General features: G+C 42.2%; 1 protein-coding gene across 1 annotated transcript in view; it reads left to right on the top strand.

The window, feature by feature from the left end:
- Positions 1 to 17,496: 17,496 nt before the first annotated feature.
- Positions 17,497 to 19,971, top strand: part of NRBF2 (nuclear receptor binding factor 2) — a 35,077-nt gene continuing 32,602 nt past the window's right edge. Inside the window, exon 1 of the mRNA XM_059170136.1 lies at positions 17,497 to 17,734. Within this exon, the coding sequence (XP_059026119.1) occupies positions 17,705 to 17,734 (30 nt within the window). The 5' untranslated portion in view covers positions 17,497 to 17,704. The remainder of the gene's footprint in view (positions 17,735 to 19,971) is intronic.

Raw genomic sequence — 19,971 nt, 5'->3', positions numbered from 1 at the left:
TAAGGATGGGTAGGTTTATATGCTGATTCAGTAGAGAGAAAGAGAGTAATAATGCAGAAGAGAAAGGCTAATTGTAGAAGCCAAGTGCCTGAGGTGTCCCCCACTTGTGTCTATTCTAACTTCTAGCACTTTACTGCTTCCCATCATAATTACATATCAATGCATTCAGCAATAGTACCATTCAGCTCTCCTGAGGAGAGAGCTGGCTGCCAGTAAGGTAAGTTTGTTCTCATCAAGATAAGGGAGAGCACCACCTGCATAGTCTAGCATCTCAGAGTGGGGAGGGCAAAATCATTTATGAAGTTTTGGAGTCTGGTTTAAGGCAGGTCCCTCTATATTGGCCACAGTGGAGGTTTGATTAGGATTAGGTAAGAATAAGATAAAATAGTTTAGGATCTGTGGACACAGAGAAGGAAGCTAGAGAAGGTACAGCTGAAGGCAAATTGGCAGATTTGGTGAAAGGACGAGGTTTAAAGGAATCCGTCCCAAATGATTAACTCTATTTTCTTTCTGTTTTCCTGGTAAAGTCTGAAGCAAGATCATCAATGAAGAGTGAGTGAGTGCTGGAGGTACAGGAAGTCTGAAGAGGAGAGGTACTTTGGAAAGGAACAAGAGAAGATACCACACAAAGACAGTATGAAAATAGGTGGTTGACCAGGCGTGCGCCTCGCCTCTTAGCTAAAAGACAGTCCCCTCAAAGGTTACTCATCTCCCAGATGCAATTCACCCTTCCCCACAAAAAAAAAAAAAAAAAACATTTTAAAACCATTGTCACTCCCAAAGCAGCTGTCAGCCACAGGAAGAGGAGTTCCTCTAAATGTCTCCATGTCAGCAAAAGTTCTTTCCTTTCATTTTAGGACTAACAACCTATCAGAAGAATTGTTCCAGATCAGGAGGCCACTGGCCACAAAAGTGACTTCAGGTTTCTATAACTTCCAACATAGAGAAACACCCAAGACTTTGAAAATACAATGTTTTCTGGTTTCCTGTCTTCTCCTCAAGACTTTAAGATCTTGGGGCGCCTGGGTGGCTCAGTGGATTGGGCCACTGCCTTCGGCTCAGGTCATGATCTCAGTGTCCTGGGATCAAGCCCCGCATCGGGCTCTTTGCTCGGCGGGAGCCTGCTTCTCTCTCTCTCTCTCTCTGCCTGACTCTCCGCCGACTTGTGATCTCTCTCTCTGTCAAATAAATAAATAAAATCTTTAAAAAAAAAAAAAAAAAAGACTTTAAGATCTTTAAGGCCAAAATACTAAAAAAGATCTTTAAGGCCAAATTTTTGTTTTTGTTTTGTTTTATGGTACTTTTTAAAATTTAAATTCAAGTAATTAACATATAATGTATTATTAGTTTCAGAGGTAGAGTTCAATGATTTATCAGTCTTATATAATACCCAGTACTCATTACATCTCATGCCCTCCTTAAGGTCCATCACTCAGTTACCCCATCCCTCCATCCCCCTCTCCTTCAGCAACCCTCCAGTTTGTTTCTTATTATTAAGAGTCCCTTATGGTTTCTCTCCCTCTCTGATTTCATCTTGTTTCATTTTTCCCTCTCTTCCCCTATGAACCTCTCTTTTGTTTCTTAACTTTCACATATCAGTGAGATCATATGATAATTTTCTTTCTCTGATTGACTTATTTTGTTTAGCATAATACCCTCTAGGTCCATCCATGTCATTGCAAATGGCAAGGTTTCTTTTCTTTTTTTTTTTTTTTCTTATAGCTGAGTAGTGTTGTATTGTATATATAGAGTGCATCTTCTTTATTAAGGTCAAGTTTCAATCAGTGGGCAATAAGACTTCTCCTTCTTTGGAGTTTATACAAAGGACAGGAGAATGTCTCCTGCCATTGCGCAGATTGCCCCCTTCCTTGTGAATTGCGTAGCATTGACACATAACAAGCATTCAATAAATAATAGCTACCACATAATCCATATCATCCCTTATTTGCTTTCCCGTATCTCAGCCCATGAGACACACTTGAGTTACTGGCAATTCCTAGACCTATTTGGAAAGAATTTGACCCTCAGAGATGGGGTTTAGAGAAATACTGCTTTGGAAGTATTTTTTTTAATCCCTGTTCTCGTTCAAGGTGAAGCTGGTAAGAAACAGGGAACAGAGATCCCACCCAAGTAAGTTTCACAAAGAGTGCTTCATAGGTTATGTTCACTCAGTATTGAACAAAACGACCCAATCAGTAGTTTTACAGGTCTCCTTGTGTATGAGAAAGGGCCAAGCCACATCATATTAAATGATGAAGACATGCTAAAAGCTAGCCTAAATTTGGGGCATAGGTTTTTTGCTTTCCTGGTTTTATTTTTTTTTAAGTTTATTTATCTATTTAAGTAATCCCTACTTCCAATGTGAGGCTCAAACTCATGACCCCAAGATCAAGAGTTGCACACTTCTCCGACTGAGCCAGCCAGGCACCCCAAATAGGACATAGTTTAAATATGCACATCTAACAAGTTAAATCATGTCATTCAAAAGATAATTGGGAGAGTCATAAAACAAATTAATTCATAGTGCACTACAAGCATAGCATCCAGGAGGGGATACACATTTCAGATTGTGTGATAAATGCCTTCTGTTCTCAGTCTTTTCTGTATCTCTGGGGGTGTAAGAGTAATTTCATTTGGAGACAAGTGTAAAAAATCTACATTCTGTTAAAAAAGAAACAGCAGGCCCAAGATGGAGTCACTTGTACTGAGCCCAGGGGGCCAGCAAACAAGGACTTAATACCTAACCTAATTACAGATTTAGCCAGGAGTGGAATTTTACACTAATCGGCCTGGAATTTCCTAGTCAACACTCCGGAGGGAATCTGCAAGGTATATCCCCACCCTTCCCCCAAGGAAGGTGACCTTGCCCAAAATAATCCTTTCTTTTGTTTATAAGGTCCTTGTTCCCGCCCCCTTCTGCCTATAAACACCTCCCATTTTATATAGTTCCTCGGAACTCCTTTCTACTTGTTAGGTGGGGTATAACCCACTTTATGAATCAATGAATAAAGCCAATTAGATTTCAAACTTACTCAGTTGAGTTGTAGTCTTTTAACAATTCCAAGCCCTGAAGGGTGTTGCCCTGTGTAGCCTTGTTCTGGGAATGCCTTGGTTATTGCTTATTGCAAAGAAGAAATCTTCCGTAAATACTATTAAATGGAAAATAACTAAATAAAATAACACAAAAGAAAACCAAAATTACTCATTCTGCCAGAGTCACAAAACCATTCAGTTGCTTCAGCACTAGGAGAACATTTTGGAGTCTGCTATTAACTATTAACTTTATTATGGCTTGTGTATAAGAGGTTGTGAGACAAGGAAACTGAAGAGACTCATAGAAAGACTTTTTTTTTTAAAGATTTTTATTTATTTATTTGACAGACAGGCATCACAAGTAGGCAGAAAGGCAGGAGAGAGAGAGGGGGAAGCAGGTTCCCCACTGAGCAGAGAGCCTGAGGTAGGGCTCGAGCCACCCAGGCACCCCAAAAGACTGCTTTTTTTAGTAGCCTCTATTCTTTCTAGTGATGTGGGAAACAAAGGTAAAAGAGAAATTAAGTTTCCTTCCAACTTATAGTCCATTAACACGTCCTTGAAACAGGCAGAGTGACATTCCTCTAAGAGCTCAGCTGCCTTGATGTTAATACTTAGAAGGACAGAAGGCAATCTTAGGCCTGACCCCCAGGATCCTGTGAGTCTACTTTAACACATAAAAATTCCTTTAGAGGGGCGCCTGGGTGGCTCAGTGGGTTAAGCCGCTGCCTTCGGCTCAGGTCATGATCTCGGGGTCCTGAGAACGAGTCCCGCAACGGGCTCTCTGCTCAGCAGGGAGCCTGCTTCCTTCTCTCTCTCTCTGCCTGCCTCTCAGTGTACTTGTAATTTCTCTTGTCAAATAAATAAATAAAATCTTAAAAAAAAAAAATTCCTTTAGAAACTTCCTTTGTCTCTAACCCCCAAGATATATATTGGCAATCATATTCCCCCAAGCATATGACAAACTGGTATACATCTATAGGGTCTCAGGACTGAGTTTTTGCCAAACAGTAATAAATGACCTTTTCCTAACAATAGCTAGCCCTCTCACAATCCTGGAAACCTTGTTTCCAAAATACATGGGAGGCTTTTGCTATCCCTAACCCCTTCTCAACTTGAAAGTATATAACCAGCCACTCCTCATAACCCCAGTGCAGCTCTTTCTGTCCACAGGTCCTATCCCGGTGCTTTAATGAAACCACCTTTTTGCACCCAAGACGTCTCAGGAATTCTTTCTTGGTCATCAGGTCTAAACCCTGAACAATTCCTACATCACTAAGTCCTGCGCCCCCACCTTTCACATGCCTGAATGTATGTCCTCCTTGTAATGGTCAAGGAGTTAATGATTTCTTTGGAGTTTTCTAGCATAATAGATAACATCTAAGGAGTGACAGGGCAAGGTCATCATGAACATTTTCTAAGACCACCGACCTCATATACCTTGATGCCAAGAACTCTGACTCCAGACCAGAAGTGACTTATGGATGACACCTGAGCACTCATCTCTGATCAGTTCCTGGTCTTTGACCAGTTCCTGGATGCCTAAGAGAACACGTACTCCAGCCACACACTCCTGGGTGGAACAGCAACTATCTTAATGTTAATATATTGCTGGAGGGGAAAACAACCTTAACTTGACAGTGGCAAGGCCTCCATTATCTTGTAGGTCCTCTTTAGCATACGAAAGTTCTTTTGAAGCCTCCCTTTTCCTTACTTTCCCCCAAATCCTGAGCATATAATCAGCCACTCCTCAAGACTGCAAGGCAGCAACTCTTTCTGCCCACAGGTCCTAACTTGTGCTTTAATAAAACCACCATTTTGCACCAAAGATCTCTCAAGAATTCTTTATTGGTCATTAGCTCTGGACTCCACCCCACCAAACCTCACCTATATTCCAAAACCACATCACTTCTGTATCTTAAATGAACTCTATTCTCACTTCTTCTTGGCTCATGTTTGATTTCCATCCTGCATGAAACCAAGGACCCTCTTGGCTGGTCCTGTGAGATCCCCTCTGGGTCCTTGGACCCAGTCACCTACATCAGTTGGAACAAATAAATTAGTTTTTTGAAGTCTAAGGTACGAATAAAATAATGTTTTCAAATACTCATTCACAAGTAATACTGACAATGCAGGACGATGAATGAAGCGTTCCCCTATTTTGGGACTCTGGCAAATACCGTAAGTCACTTCTGGGAGTGGATATATGCTGGTTTGAGATGTCTTAACACAGAAACAATGAAGGAGAGTTGGAAGAAAGGCAGGCCTGGACAAAGGGCCCCAGCCCTAAGAGGAGACCACCCTTAAAAGAATTTTACACCCACCCTGGAAGGAGCCCTCCACCCTTTCGCACATATGATAGACAGATGACAAAAACCCGATTGGATGGCAGGCACCTGGAGGGTTAATCAGATTAAAGCAGCCTGTCACCAAGCCCATAAAAAACCCTAGATCGAGAAACTCGAGTGGCAACCCTCTCCGGTCCACCCCTCTTCAGGAGCTTTGTACTATCGCTTTACTGTCCTCAGTAAAACTTTGCTTTGCTGCAAAGGAAAGCTCTACCTCTTCATTCTTCAAATTGGTACAACCAAGAGCTTCGGGCACTAAAGGAGAAGGAAATCCTGTAACAGAACTATAGGTATAAACCACTAAATGCACATTTTAGCTTTCATTTAATTGTTTAGCATGCCTCAGTTATATTGAAATTTATTCATTTAAGAACTTCACCTACTCTACTACACACAAAATAATATATAATAAATATATATATTTATTTAAGTATATATATATATATATATATATATTTTGGGGCGCCTGGGTGGCTCAGTGGGTTAAGCCTCTGCCTTCGGCCCAGGTCATAATCTCAGGGTCCTGGGATCAAGCCCTGCATCGGGCTCTCTGCTCAGCAGGGAGCCTGCTTCCCTTCCTCTCTCTCTGCCTGCCTCTCTGCCTACTTGTGATCTCTGTCTGTCAAATACATAAATAAAATCTTAAAAGAAACCAAAAAAGTATTTCTAAAGCAACACAACTTCATCAGAACTGCCACCTGGCTGACGGTAATTGTATGACCACCTCCTTTCAGAGATGGTAAAATGGGGAAAAAATACAACAGTAAGCGCCAACATACCCATCACTCTGCAGTTCCATATACATATCTTCCCATCACATGTCCTCCTCCTACTCTTAGAGACAGCCACTTTGGATTCAGAAACCTGTGTCCAGAGTCATTTACCAATAATATGGCATATGCAACCTTCATGGTTTAGGAAGACTAGATTAGGAAGAACTGGGAAATCCAACATACTCACTGGAAAAGTAAACTTTGAGTTTAACATCTGTTTCCTCTTCATTTTTACCAAATATGTACACTAAACAACATTGTTTGTTCTTGTTTATGACTTGACCAATAAATGAAACTATATCACGCATGGGTTTTTTTTCACCCATGTTCTTTTGTGACTTGTTTTACTCACACTCGGGAAAAATTCATCTGAGATAGTATGTATAGCTGCTATTCCTTTTCGTTGCTACATGGTGTCTCATAACTCATAAGCACTGCCTGCTTACTCCAATACTTAGGAATTTTTCTCAGGACCTGCTGTAAGTCCAGCTATGACTAAAGCTATATTTTACTGAAGCTGAGAGGGGTGGGGCTAATTGTGGCCAAAGCCAAATCATCATTATCATCATTTATAAAAATATGAAGATTAGTTAGAATGTGAAGAAAAATTTGGAAGCCACTTAATGGGACCAGTGATGAATCATGAATGAAAGAAAACATCCTTCAGAAAAATTATGGAGCGGGCGCCTAGGTGGCTCAGTGGGTTAAGCCGCTGCCTTCGGCTCAGGTCATGATCTCAGGGTCCTGGGATCAAGCCCCACATTGGGCTCTCTGCTCAGCAGGGAGCCTGCTTCCCTCCCCGTCTCTCTGCCTGCCTCTCTGCCTACTGTGATCTCTGTCTGTCAAATAAATAAATAAAATCTTAAAAAAAAAAAAATTATGGAGGTAGAATCTCTACAATTGGTAAGTTTTTGGATTTTGGAAATGAGAAAAAGGGAAGATCGAAGATGAAAGAATGTTGGAATTGGGGCACCTGGGTGGTTCAGCGGGTTAAAGCCTCTGCCTTCGGCTCAGGTCATGATCCCAGGGTCCCGGAACTGAGCCCAGCATCGGGCTCTCTGCTCAGCGGGGAGCCTGCCTTCCCCCTTCTCTCTCTGCCTGCCTCTCTGCCTACTTGCCATCTGTCTGTCAAACAAATAAATAAAATCTTTAAAAAAAATGTTGGAGTTATGAACTAACACAGGAAAGCCAGAAGCTGGAAATGGAAGACAGGTGGAATATCCAGGTTCAGGAAATAGGTTAAGGATAAGAAGTAATTTTCATTAGAACTGTTGAAAAGGTGATCATCAAAGTTTGAAACTGTGCATGGTCCAAAGGTAGTTCATAGTAGGGGGTTCACAGTCCTGAAAAATGCCAAAGTAACATATCATAGCAGCTCTCTCTTACTCAGATAGGAGCCAAGACTCTCTTCAAAGTTTCCCTCAAGTGTTCCTGGGAGTTCTTGAGAACTTCCATTTCTCCCCTTTCTGTTTTGTCTCTCTTTGCTGGGCACTACTGCCACTTCCTTCTCACTCAGGGGTTTCTGCCACCTCTTTGGGGCAATACTCTGTTTCTCTGGCTCATGCTCCCGGTATGGTACCCAAGCTACCACATTTGATGGCAATGTGGAAGCGAATGCCTAGCTCCCTATCATGGATAAATTTCTGTTGTTTAAGTCACCAAGTCTGTGGTACTTTGTTATGACAACCCTAGCAAACTAGTACACTCCCCTTTGGAGCTGATCTATATTAAAATGGCACCTGGTTGGTAGGCTCTCCTAGGAACAGATATCACATTCCATCCTGGGTCACTTCTCCCCACAGACCACCAAGGCTTGTTACTCCTAAGTCAATTGCATCATGCTGCATTCTGACGCAACCTGTCATATACAGATATGGTGGGTCTATCCTATAAGATCTGCAGACAGGGACGCCTGGGTGGCTCAGTTGGTTAAGCAGCTGCCTTCGGCTCAGGTCATGATCCCAGCGTCCTGGGATCGAGTCCCACATCGGGTTCCTTGCTCCGCAGGGAGCCTGCTTCTCCCTCTGACTCTGCCTGCCACTCTGCCTGTGCTCACTCTTGCTCTCTCTCTCTCTCTGACAAATAAATAAATAAAATCTTAAAAAAAAAAAAAAAAAAAAAAAAAAGATCTGCAGACATGCTTGGGCATGTTTCAATTTAAATAGGATACTCAAGCTACAATGACATTACTGGATGGGAAAATGAGCTTGTGATAGGAAGAAGCAATTGGAAACAGGAGAAACAAAAAGATCTAACAAAGACTTACCGAGTGTGAATGTCTATTGTTAACCACACAAAACGGTTATGTATGTTATTCTATCAGTTAATTTATTCATTTAAAAATATTGATTGAGTGTCCATGACATGCAAGCTATTCTGTGAGGAGCCAGGGCTGCAGTGGTGAACAAAAAAGACATGTCCTTCTTCTGGAGGTAGCTTCTTAAGCCTTAAGAAGAGGTAGGAAGATATGGAAAACAAAACAGATGATTATAATACCAGAAGATGAAGATTCTAACAGAAGAATTCTAGCATGCCCCGAGGAGACAGAGGAAGGATTATGTATTAGTCCACTAGAGCTGACACAGCAAAACACCACAGACCAAGTGGCTTATACAACAGAAATTTATTTTCTTAGTTCTGGAGACTAAAAGGTCAAGATAGAGGCTGACAGAATTGGTTTTCTCTTAAGGCTTCTCTCTCCTTGGATATCTTCTCACTGTGTCCTCACATGGGCTTTTCCCTGGTGTCTCTTCCTTTTCTTATAAGAAGCCTAGTCTTACTGGGTTTGGACCACACTTTTATGACCTCATTTAACGTTCATAATCTCTCTAGAGGCCCCATCTCCAAACAGAGTCACATTGAGGATTGGGGCTCCAAAATATGAATTTTGGAAAAACACAATTCAGTCCAAAACAGATTAGCTTTTCAGAAAGAAGTCTTACTCAAAGTAAGATCATAAGTTTGCATGAAAATAGCCAGGTATAGGATGTGGGGAAAGTGTGCTTCAAACATCAGGTAAAGCATAGTTGAAGACCAGGGCACAAGAAAGAATATAGCAAGTTAGGGAATGAATGGTAGTTTTTGTTTTGTTTTTGAAGATTTTATTTATTTATTTGTCAGAGAGAGAGAGAGTACAAGCAGGGGAGAGGCTGGTAGAGGTAGAGGAAGAAGCAGGCTCCCCACTGAGCAAGAAGCCCAATGGAGGGCTTGATCTCAGGACCCTAAGATCATGACCTGAGCCAAAGGCAACTGCTTAACTGAGTGAGCCACTCACGCATCCTGGGAATGAAAGGTAGTTTGCCCATTGAATCTAGAGAAGTAAGCAGACAACCTGGGAAGACCTGGGAAATCATGATAGAACTGGGAATTGATCTTAGGGCAATAAGAAGACAATGGCTGTAAGCAGGAGAGTGGCATAATCAAATTTGCCTTGATGATTTTGGCTCTAGTGGGGAGAGTGAACAGAAAAGTGGCAACACTGTAGACAGGAAGACAACTCTTAGGAATTTGTTAATGATGAAATAGCCAAGGTGGTCGTGGGAATGGAGAGATATACGCAGAACTGAGAAACCCTCAGAATGTAGAATTGATGGGACTTGCTAATGGACTAGAAAAGGAGGAATAAACTGAGGTTAGTGCTTAGGTTTCTGAGTTGGGCAAATGGGTGGGAAGCTGGTGCCATGCCCTAAGACAGGGAACAAAGAAACAGATGGTCGGGGGCGGGGAGAATGGTGAGCTCAGTTTTCAATATATTGAGTTTTAGATGTGTGAGTCATACAAGTAAGGATGTTCACAGCCTTATCAGCTAGTTATTTCAATCCCTGCTTTAGAGATGAGATTAAAAAAGCAAAATTTAAGTTTTAAGAGGTTAAAAAAGTGGGATGGACACCCAGGTTTATCTGACTCCAAAGTTAGGTTTTTTCTACTATGGTCTACAGAATTTTATCCCAAACTCTAAGAGTTGGATCTATTTAGGAGTTCAGAATTTTCTAACTTTTCAAAGCTAGTATGGTGCTTTTACTCCATGTAATAGAACAGAGACTGAGGCAGTATCTCAAGATAAAAAGATGCATTAACAAATCTTCAATGAATCGCGTAAACATAACACCAAGCGGGATAAAGAAGGATTAAATAGTATCATGATAGCTGAGGAGAGGTTTTGTCACCAAATGAGTAATACAAAAACTTTTTGTTTTCAAGGTGTACTAGATTTTGGAATTGTGGACAAAGGTGCACATTCCAGGGTAATGCAAAGGCATGAAAGTCAATGGAATGGAATTTCCAGAAGTGGTGGTTAATGATGTCAAACGTTACTGATAGATGAAGGGCATACATTGAAAAAAGGTCATTAGATGTGGTGATCAAAAAATTAATAGAGACATCTTCAGGAGCATACACTCTACTAGGATGAAGTTTTGAGAGCACAGGTCAGCTTTTAAAGAGTTAAATGGTAAGATGAACTACCCATCAATAGAATGGTTAAAATGGTAAAGACAAAAAATGCAAAGTATCGACAGCAATTTAAAGCAAATGACATTTTCATTCACTGCCAGTGTTAATGTAAACTGGCATAAGCCTTTTGGAAAACTGGCAATGTCTACTAACACTGAACACGTGCATCACACATGACCCAGCAATTCTAGTCCTCGATATTTGCTTAGCAGCCATGCATGCATACGTGCTCCAAAATACATGGAGAAGAATGTTCACATTTTATTTTGTAGTAGTGGTAAGTACATGGGCCCTTATTATATTCTAAATGCATCAGTTACAGATAAATAAAAAGTGCCAAGCATGGATTACTAATGACATTTGCTCACGAACCAAGGATTATAATTCATTCAAATCTGTACTGTGGTCCCCAAGAAAAGGGAGAAGTCTACGCTGTTAATGAGAATGGTCTGTGAGGATGCACTTCTCCTTTGGAACACACTGATGATCAAAGCAAAGGAAGAGGTAGCGCTATGAGAGTTAACCTTGAGGTGAAAGCCATGTGACTGCATGTACAGTGGAGAGAGAGTTTGGGCCCCTGCTACCGCTCTGCCAGGCCAGGCCTGGATTGCTCTCTCCAGATGTCTTTTACAGACTCCTATCTTCCTTAAGACATTTTTCTTCTGTGATTTTATACTACATGCAGGAAAATGCAATTTGTAACTAATAAGTTCAATGAAATTCCCCATTTGATTTAATCTAGTCTGGGTTGGTTTCTGCTAGTTGCCAAAGAAAGAGGACCCACAAAAAGAGGTGGCATAAGATTCTTGGTTATTAAGTCATGAGTTGTTATTCTTTGTTTACTTTAAAGGCTTATTATTAATGACTATATGAAGAAAGTATAGTTAATATCTTATCTAGAGCCATTTAATTTTTTATTTTATTTTTAAATTTTTTTTAAAGCTTTTATTTATTTGACAGAGAGAGCAAGCACAAGGTGGGGGAGCAGCAGGCAGCGGGAGAGGGAGAAGCAGCGAGCCAAACACAGGGCTCCATCCCAGGACCCTGATTTGAGCCAAAGGCAGACACTTAACCAACTGAGCCACCCAGATGCTCTTTTACCCATTGATTTTAAAAGACAGTTCAATCCATGATTAAGAATAGACTGGGAGCGTGGACAACTGGCCAATTCTCTTCTGCAAGCAAATGTCATGGAAAAAAAAAAAAAAAAGAGCCAGGATTTATCTAGATTAAAAGCAAATTAAGAGAATTAAGAGATATAACCATCATGAGCAAGGTGTGAACTTTGATTGAATCTTGACTTGGTACAATTTTGGCACTTTGGGGACAGTTGGGGAACTCTATCATATAGGCCGATGTTAAGGAACTGATGATACTTCCATATGTACAACTAAGGCATTATAGTAAATCATAGTAAAGTACCGAAAATGCTCTTATTTTTTTAGAGATGAATACTAAAGTAATTAGAGGGAAGTGATATATTGCTTATAATTTAAAAAATTTTAGCAAACAAATAGATGGAGGAAATATGGTAAAATGTTAACTACTAAAGACAGGGTTTTGGGTATTTGGGTGTTCATTATACTATTATAATTTTTGATATATTTGAAATTTTTCATATGAGGTATACAAAGTACACCTATGCAAAAAAGGCTTTAGTGGTTTATACAATTATAAAATATACTTCTATAAAACACAGCCAATAATTACAATTTAATTGAGTAGTAGTTGCTCTGTGATCATTGAAGAATTCAAGAGAGTTCTGCAAATTATTTCAACATTGTGACCAAAAATTCTCCTATTGGTTTATTTCCCCAGTTACTTTTCTCCCTTCCCCCAAAAACTAAACAGAAAAAAAATAATGTGATGAATATGGTATTCAAGCCAGGTAAGAGTCAATCAGAATTGTGCAGGTTTTAGAACTGGCGAGAGAGAATTCAGCACAGAAAAACCTAAGTGTCTGGCCAAGGCTGAAGACTGGCCAGCCTCCATCTATGCTGTGAAAATTCTCTGGCCACAGTCCCAAGGTCTTCACATCTGAGGTTGCATCATTCTTCCCACGGTTGCTTCTGGACTGAATGTCAACAGCATATGATGTAAACACATCAGGATAGAAAGTATATTTGTCATATTTCTTTTTTTTTTGTCATATTTCTTTTTCTTTCTCTCTTTTCCTCCTTTCCTCCCTCCCTCCCTCCCTTCCTTCCTCTCTCTCTCTCTTTTTAAATTTTATTTATTTATTTGACAAATACAGATCACAAGTAGGCAGAGAGAGAGAGAAAGAGAGAGAGGAGGAAGCAGGCTCCCTGCTGAGCAGAGAGCCCAATGGGGGGCTCGATCCCAGGACCCTGAGATCATGACCTGAGCTGAAGGCAGAGGCTTAACCCACTGAGCCACCCAGGCGCCCCTCTCTCTTTCTTTCCTCCTTTCTTTCTTTTCTCCTCTTCCTCTTCCTCCTCCTGCTTTTTCTTCTTCTTTCTCTCACTCTCTTTCTTTCTCCCTTACTTCCTCTCTCCCTCCCCATCCCCCCCCTTTACTTTTTGTTTGTTTTGGAATCCTTTGCCTACAAGGGTTTAAAAGAAAACTTCCCAGAGGGTTTTCCAGTTCCCTGAAGGGTGGGGAAAGTATAAAGACATGAAAAAGACCAACTCAGAGGTAAAGAGTACAGTGAAAGTGAGTGGTAAAATATTCAATTAATAAATTGAATGTTTTCTCTGTGCTACTTTGCTATGACCCCTCCTTCCCTGAAGCCCTCACATGGCTTCCCAGGATTGTCAGCGAGAGCTGTTGGGTACTAATGCTGCTCAGGTAGAATGGTGGCAGGAAGCATGGTCACAGAGGGACTAAACAGATTAACAATGGCCTTGTGAATCTTAACAACTTCAGAAAATATTTTGCGAGAGGAAGCTGGAGGCAAATCTCTTCTAAAAACACAAGGAAGAATAATCTCTAAACTTCTGCCCTACGACTTCAATCATTTCTTCTGTACCATCCCATTTCAAACTCTCATCTAGATTTACTTAAGAGTAACCAAGCCCTATCATCTTCCAACATCTCAGGATTCCCGTGATCCCTTTCCAATATGTGACCCACTCTGTTTGAAACAAAGTCCAGGTGGATCAGCATTTTCCAGCAAAGGGTCAGAGCAAGAGGTAGAACTGGAATGAGGTCTGTGTAATCAGGGGTGGGAACTATAATGGTTGAAGAGGATTTAATTAGAGATGCCTCAGTGTTCTGAAGTTAAAAAAAAAAAAGTTAAAAAAATATGTTTTGTTAAAAAAAAATATGGGGGAATGCACCTGGCTGGCTCAGTCAGTAGAGCATATGACTCTTGAACTCAGGGCTGTAAGTTCAAGCCCCACATTGGGTGTAGAGCTTACTTTAAAAGGAAAAACAAAAATCTTAAAATATATATATATGTGGAAAGGGTTTCCCTCATGCCAGACCTACCACAAATAAGCAGGGAAGTTATTTTTTCTAGAAGGAAATGAAGCAGCTCTACTGATGCAACAGCAGATACATGGTCAAAGGACATTTCAGGATTTGGGAGAGCTCTCCTCTGCTCCCTTGTTTGACAAACACTAACCTAATACAAAGTTGCTTGAATCATTGCCTTTTTGCCTTTATTTGACTGACTTTTCCCAGGTGTCAACTTACTGGGTAAGAAACCCGCCCTGAAATTCTACTTTCTTGGCCTCTCCTCTGTTGAACTTTGTTGAATAGAATGCCTGACTCCTGCCTAACTTGGCTCTCTTCATCCTGGCTCCTGCTGAAGCAACTGGACAGCTTGGCTCAGAGTCCAAGGAGTTAGGGCCTGTGACCTCACGGCTGCCCTCCCCCTCCCTCACAGGGCCTGTTCCTGCCCAGTCTGGTTTGTGAATAGTTCTTGGCAAATACCCCGGAGGAGAATAGAGCCACTAACAATAGCAACTCCCTTTTTAGCTTCAATCTCTTGGTACTCAGGACTGTGAATTTAGGAAAACCCAAAATAACCTATGTAATTACAGTGGGTTACCCTAACAGTCTATTTCTGTTATTACCACATTCGATGTCACTCCAGCAGATATTTAGCTGCTTGTAGTGGAAAGAATACTGGGCTTATGGCCAGACAGACCTAGATTTCAAACCTAGTTCAGCTACTTACCAATTTTATGACATTGGGCAAGTCACTAATTTGAGCCTGTTGGAATTAAATGAGCAAGCCTTCATGTAGGTACTTGGACCCCTGCAAAGTGTTACACAAAGTTAAACCATTGCTATTGGGAAATGGGGATAGAAAAGTTTTAGGAAGAAGAAGAAACTTAAATCTTCAAGAAGCACTGTAATCAGCTTGAAGTGAGATAGTGTTTATCCTGTTCTCAACATCATGCTCATTCGTAAAAACAACAACTAAAACTATAGTCTCCATTTAAAGGTAAAGGCAGTCCAGTCCTTTTTTATTTTTACTTTTTGAAAAAGATTTTATTTATTTGTGAGTGAGCAAGAGATTGAGAGAGAGAGAAAGCATGAGCAAGGAGAGGGAGAAGCAGGACACCCCCGCCCCCTACCCCCCACCATTGAGCAGGTAGCGATATGCAGAGCTCAATCCCAGGACTGGGAGACCATGACTAGAGCCAAAGGCAGAGGCTTTTTACCACCTGAGCCACCCAAATGCCCCTTTAAAGATTTATTTATTTATTTGTGTGTGTGTGAGAGAGTGGGGGGTGGGGGCAGAGAGAGAGGGAGAGAGAATCCTGGATCAGACTTGCTGCAGAGCTTGGAGCCTGACCTGGGTCTTAACTCTAAGCCCGATACCATGACCTGAACCTAAACTTGGATGCTTAACGGACTGAGCCACCCAGGCACCCTTGCAGTTCAAGGAAGTGTTACTTTTTGTTCATGATGAATTTGTAAAAGGGAAGGATTTGGCGGTTTCTTTCAAGGCAAGAAACGATGAAGTAGGAAGATGAGTCCTTATATAGAATAAGCAGAGGAAAGAGGGTTATTACCCACTTACAGGCCAACTATGCCAGCTTACACTGGTTTTCTCTGAAATGCAGCCATTGTTTTCATCACTTAAATTTTTATTTTATTTTTTAAGATTTTATTTATTTATTTGATAGAGAGAGACACAGAGAGAGAGGGAACACAAGCATGGAGAGGGAGAGAGGGAGAAGCAGGACTCTTGTGGAGCAGGGAGCCAGATATGGGGCTTGATCCCAGGAACCTGGGATCATGACCTGAGCCAAAGAAAAATGCTTAACAACTGAGCCATGCAGGCACCCCAGAATTTTATTTTATATATAGTGAAAAGGGTTGGTCCTTCAGACTTAGATGTATTTTTGCCTCATATCACTCTCGTGCATACATAAAAATGTAAACATAAATGAAAGAAAGTTGGTTAAAGGTTTTTTCTATGGCAATGCAACTTTATCACAACTGCCACCTGGCATCAATGACTATAAGATCACCTGATCTCAGACATGGTAAAAATAGGGAAAATCACAACAGGCAGTGCCTACATACTTGCCACCCTGCTTGGATACAGCAAGTGATGGTCTCAGGAGATAAATGAGCTTTTCCCAAAAGGCAAAGATGCTGTCCATGTGTTTGAAGGGATATAAAGTTACAAATAGTCAAAAACAGCCAGTGGAGCTTCTGGTGCAGCTATTTCCCAAATTTCAAGGAATCAGCTTGGATAGCTCTAAAGTCTTTGTAGGCCTGTGACCCTTTCCTTTGATGACATGGCCATGTCCAGCATGCTTTTCATAGCCTTTGGCTTGTTGGGCCAACAGGGTGACAGCAAGTGGCAGAAACTAGGGCTGGTGGATGCAATGTCTGTGTCACCATTTGGATATGGTTGTATACATCCATCATGTTCTCTCTTTTACTGATTTGACTGAAGTTTCTCTCAAACACTGGTGAGTACTTGAACACATCATACTCTCCTTCCTTGTCCAGCTGTCACTGAAGTTTATTAAACCTGTCCACTGCACAGCCAGCCGCTGGAAATTCACTAGTGCAGTGGCATGGATTTACAACCCATGTTTACAGTTTGTCTACTCACCTAGAAGGGGTCTATAATAGTTTTGTTGTTGTTTGGCTTATAACAAATTATCCCAAATGCGTGGCTTATAGCAACACCCATTCATTTTCTCACAATTTTCATCGGTCGGTAGTCTGGGCATGACTTCAATGAGTTCTCTGCCCAGAATCTGACAAGGATGCAGTCAAGGTGTATGCCTGGGCTCCGACCTCACCTGAAGCTTGGGGTCCTCTTTTAAGATCACATGGCTCTTGAACAAATTCATTTCCTTGAAGCCATGAAACACATGGTGCTTCTCTCCCAGCTCCTTATTTGTACCCTTTACGACATAAATCGCAATTATTTTTTGTCAGCGAATTCCTTGACAAAAGGAATTCCTAGCAGAGTGGTTTAGCACATAACTGCTAACTTAATAAAGTATTCTATTTGGCTATTTGTAACACCTATTACTTCTATTACTTCTGTACACCTATTACTTTCTTAACTAGTATGCTATCATCTAGAGGGCAGAGCCCTTTATCATTCTTTTGTCTCCCTCCAGGGGGAAGTCTAGTCCAGCGAAAAAAATTAGATGCAAGAATAAAGGTGGGAACGGGAGAGCAAGGGAAGACGTGGCAAAGCAGAGGGACTTAAGAAAAGTCGTACGGAAGAAAATGAGAGAGGCCAAAAGCTAAGACAGCCATCTTATTTAAATTTCAAAAAGGCTGTCCACCCCCGACGTGACGTCAAAGAAGGCGTCAAGAAGCTAAAGATACGCCTCTCGCGAGAGGAAAGACCGCCCATGCCCCGCCTCCCCTGAGCCCTACCCACTCCTCCCGCTCCCCACTCCCACCTTGAACCAGCCACGTGTGACGCCATGACGCGTGCGTGGCCGCGGCGCAGGGGGCGGGCCCGTGGCGCGCCACCGGAGGAGGAAGTGGTGCGGTTGTTGCTCCCTCTGCGCCCAGTGCTGGCTCCCGGGGCGCGGAGAGGGGCAGCTGTCGCCACCGCTGCGTCGCCCCCTCTACTACTCTTTCCCTCCATGTGCCCCTGCGCCGTTGCTCCCCTTCCTCAGGCCGCCGCTTACCCCGGGGTCTATGGAAGTAATGGAAGGACCCCTCAACCTGGTGAGTAGCCCACAGAGGGTCGTGTCCGCGCTGGGGAGCTTTTGCTTCAGGGGTGCTGTTGTGTCTCCGGCGTGCTGCAGATCCTCCAGGCCGGCGGGGGTGGTCCTGAGGGGAAAAGGGGGAGAGCAGGCGTGGTCCCCAGCGGCTCCGCGCAAGCAGCCCCAGACGTTGCCCCCTTCAGTATCCCGGGAAGCTATCAGGTCCCACTTCCCGCCGCCCTGGGGCTCTCCCAGTCGCAGTGCGGTGAGCGAGGGGCTTCCACCAGCGGGGAAAGCCACCTCCTCTTCAGACTGGAGGAAATGCCTCCAAGCGCCACGTAACCACCTCCCTGCAGCCTGGAGGGGCACTGAAGCCGGCAGGGCAGCAGTGGTATGTAGCACGGTTTAACTTCCAACACACATAGGGTCTGAAGTCTGAGCCTCCTTTTACTTTGGAGAGTTGGTGGAATAGCCCCTATTTTTCCCCCCATTTTTCCCTCCACGCATTTCTCACCTACATTCAGATGCATTAACTGAGAATCTCCCCTCTCTAAGTAAGTTAGAGACAGCTGGGGGGGGGGGGGTGGACAGGACCGCCCCTGTTTTTAGCTCCGTTTCATCACTTTAGACATCATGAAAATTCGGCAGTGTTTGTGCTTCTCAGGAAAAGCGTACATAGGCTATTTAGTTATTTATGTTTTTAGGCATTTCAGATGTTCCATTAAAACAGCAGCGAGCAACACGGGTTCTTTTCTGAGTGACTGCTGCATCTTTTGGTTTTCTAGAGCGTACCTATTTTGGATACTGAAGTCAGATTACTTAAGGTTGTAGACAGGGGGAACTTTTGGAGTCACACGTTTGCAGTTCATTTGCTGAATGGTGGGCGATGGTGGTATTGGAGAAAGGGAGGTATGGAGAATTAGTTTCTGAGGTTGGAACTCTGAACCCTAGTGTGCATTTAGCATTTAAATGCAGCATCTAGGCTGCATTTAAACCATTCTGTAGAGAAGCAGTCGAGCTTGGTGGTTTTAGTATAGATTCTGAAGCTAGACTGTTTGGATTTCAGTTCTGCCCTCTGTTGCTTAATAGTTATCTGACCTTGGGCAAATTAGTTGACCTTACCCTGTTTCTGGTTTGTTGTGAGGATTAAAGGAGTAAAGAGGTGTAAACGGCTTAGAACAGCACCTTGTACCTAGTACAATGTAAGAGTTAGCTGTTACAGTAGCCAGACCATAAGCTCTTAATTTAAAAACTCATTTGTGGGGCGCCTGGGTGGCTCAGTGGGCTAAAGCCTCTGCCTTCGGCTCAGGTCATGAGCTCGGGGTCCTGGGATCGAGCCCCACATCAGGCTCTCTGCTCAGCAGGAATTTTGCTTCCCCCTCCCCCAACTCCCACCCCCTTGCCTGCCTCTCTGCCTACTTGTGATCTCTGTCTGTCAAATTTAAAACAAACAAACAAACAAACAAAAAAACCCCCAGAAAACTTCAGTAAAAACTCATTTGTAAAATGAATGCTTGGACTTGATGCGCTTGAAAAGCCTAGGATTCTAGGATCTATAGGTGATGTTCCCAAATGACTGGTGCCAGGTTAGCTGCTCTGAGAAGCACCTCCTAGTTTTAAGTTGAGCCTACTCCCATTAGTTAAGAGTTGTTTACACTTAAAAGGAATTGGATGAGATTGGTGAGTTTTTTTAAAAACCAGGGATACATCTTGCACTTTTCTGTATTTAAAGTGATGAATAGTTTAAGTGAAATATAATAAATGGCTCAGTACTAAAACTTCACGGGAATATTATTAGAAATAACCAGCAGTTTATAGAGTGCTTCAGAGTTCAAGTGTCCTTGCAAAATGACCATTGGTTCAGTTCCAGTTTGCTTCACTTTATTTGGCTACAGGCTGCAGCATAACTCCAGCCAGCGGCTGCACTCTTGTGTGTGGGCGCTTGCTTATAAGAAGACTGGAGCTGGGTGACAGTTGAAGATGGAGCAGCAGAATCACCAGTTTAGGAGAAATTAGTTAAATGGGGACAATAGTATTATCTTTCTATAGAGGAGAATTTTGGCAAGAACCTTGTCGAGCAAGCTAGCATAATTCCATTATCCAGCCGTAAGATGTTAATGTGGATAAGTATCAGACCATTTGAGATTTGAAAGATCTGAGTTGGAAGATAACAGATGAACAGAGATTAACATTTACTTGAATCATTTTAACTGCTAAATGCTAGTGAGAGGCCTCTGACTTTGTCACTCAGTTTTAAAA

This window comes from Mustela lutreola, chromosome 4, assembly GCF_030435805.1.
Source record: "Mustela lutreola isolate mMusLut2 chromosome 4, mMusLut2.pri, whole genome shotgun sequence".
Taxonomy (NCBI): domain Eukaryota; kingdom Metazoa; phylum Chordata; class Mammalia; order Carnivora; family Mustelidae; genus Mustela; species Mustela lutreola.
This window is presented reverse-complemented; position numbering and strand designations above follow the sequence as displayed.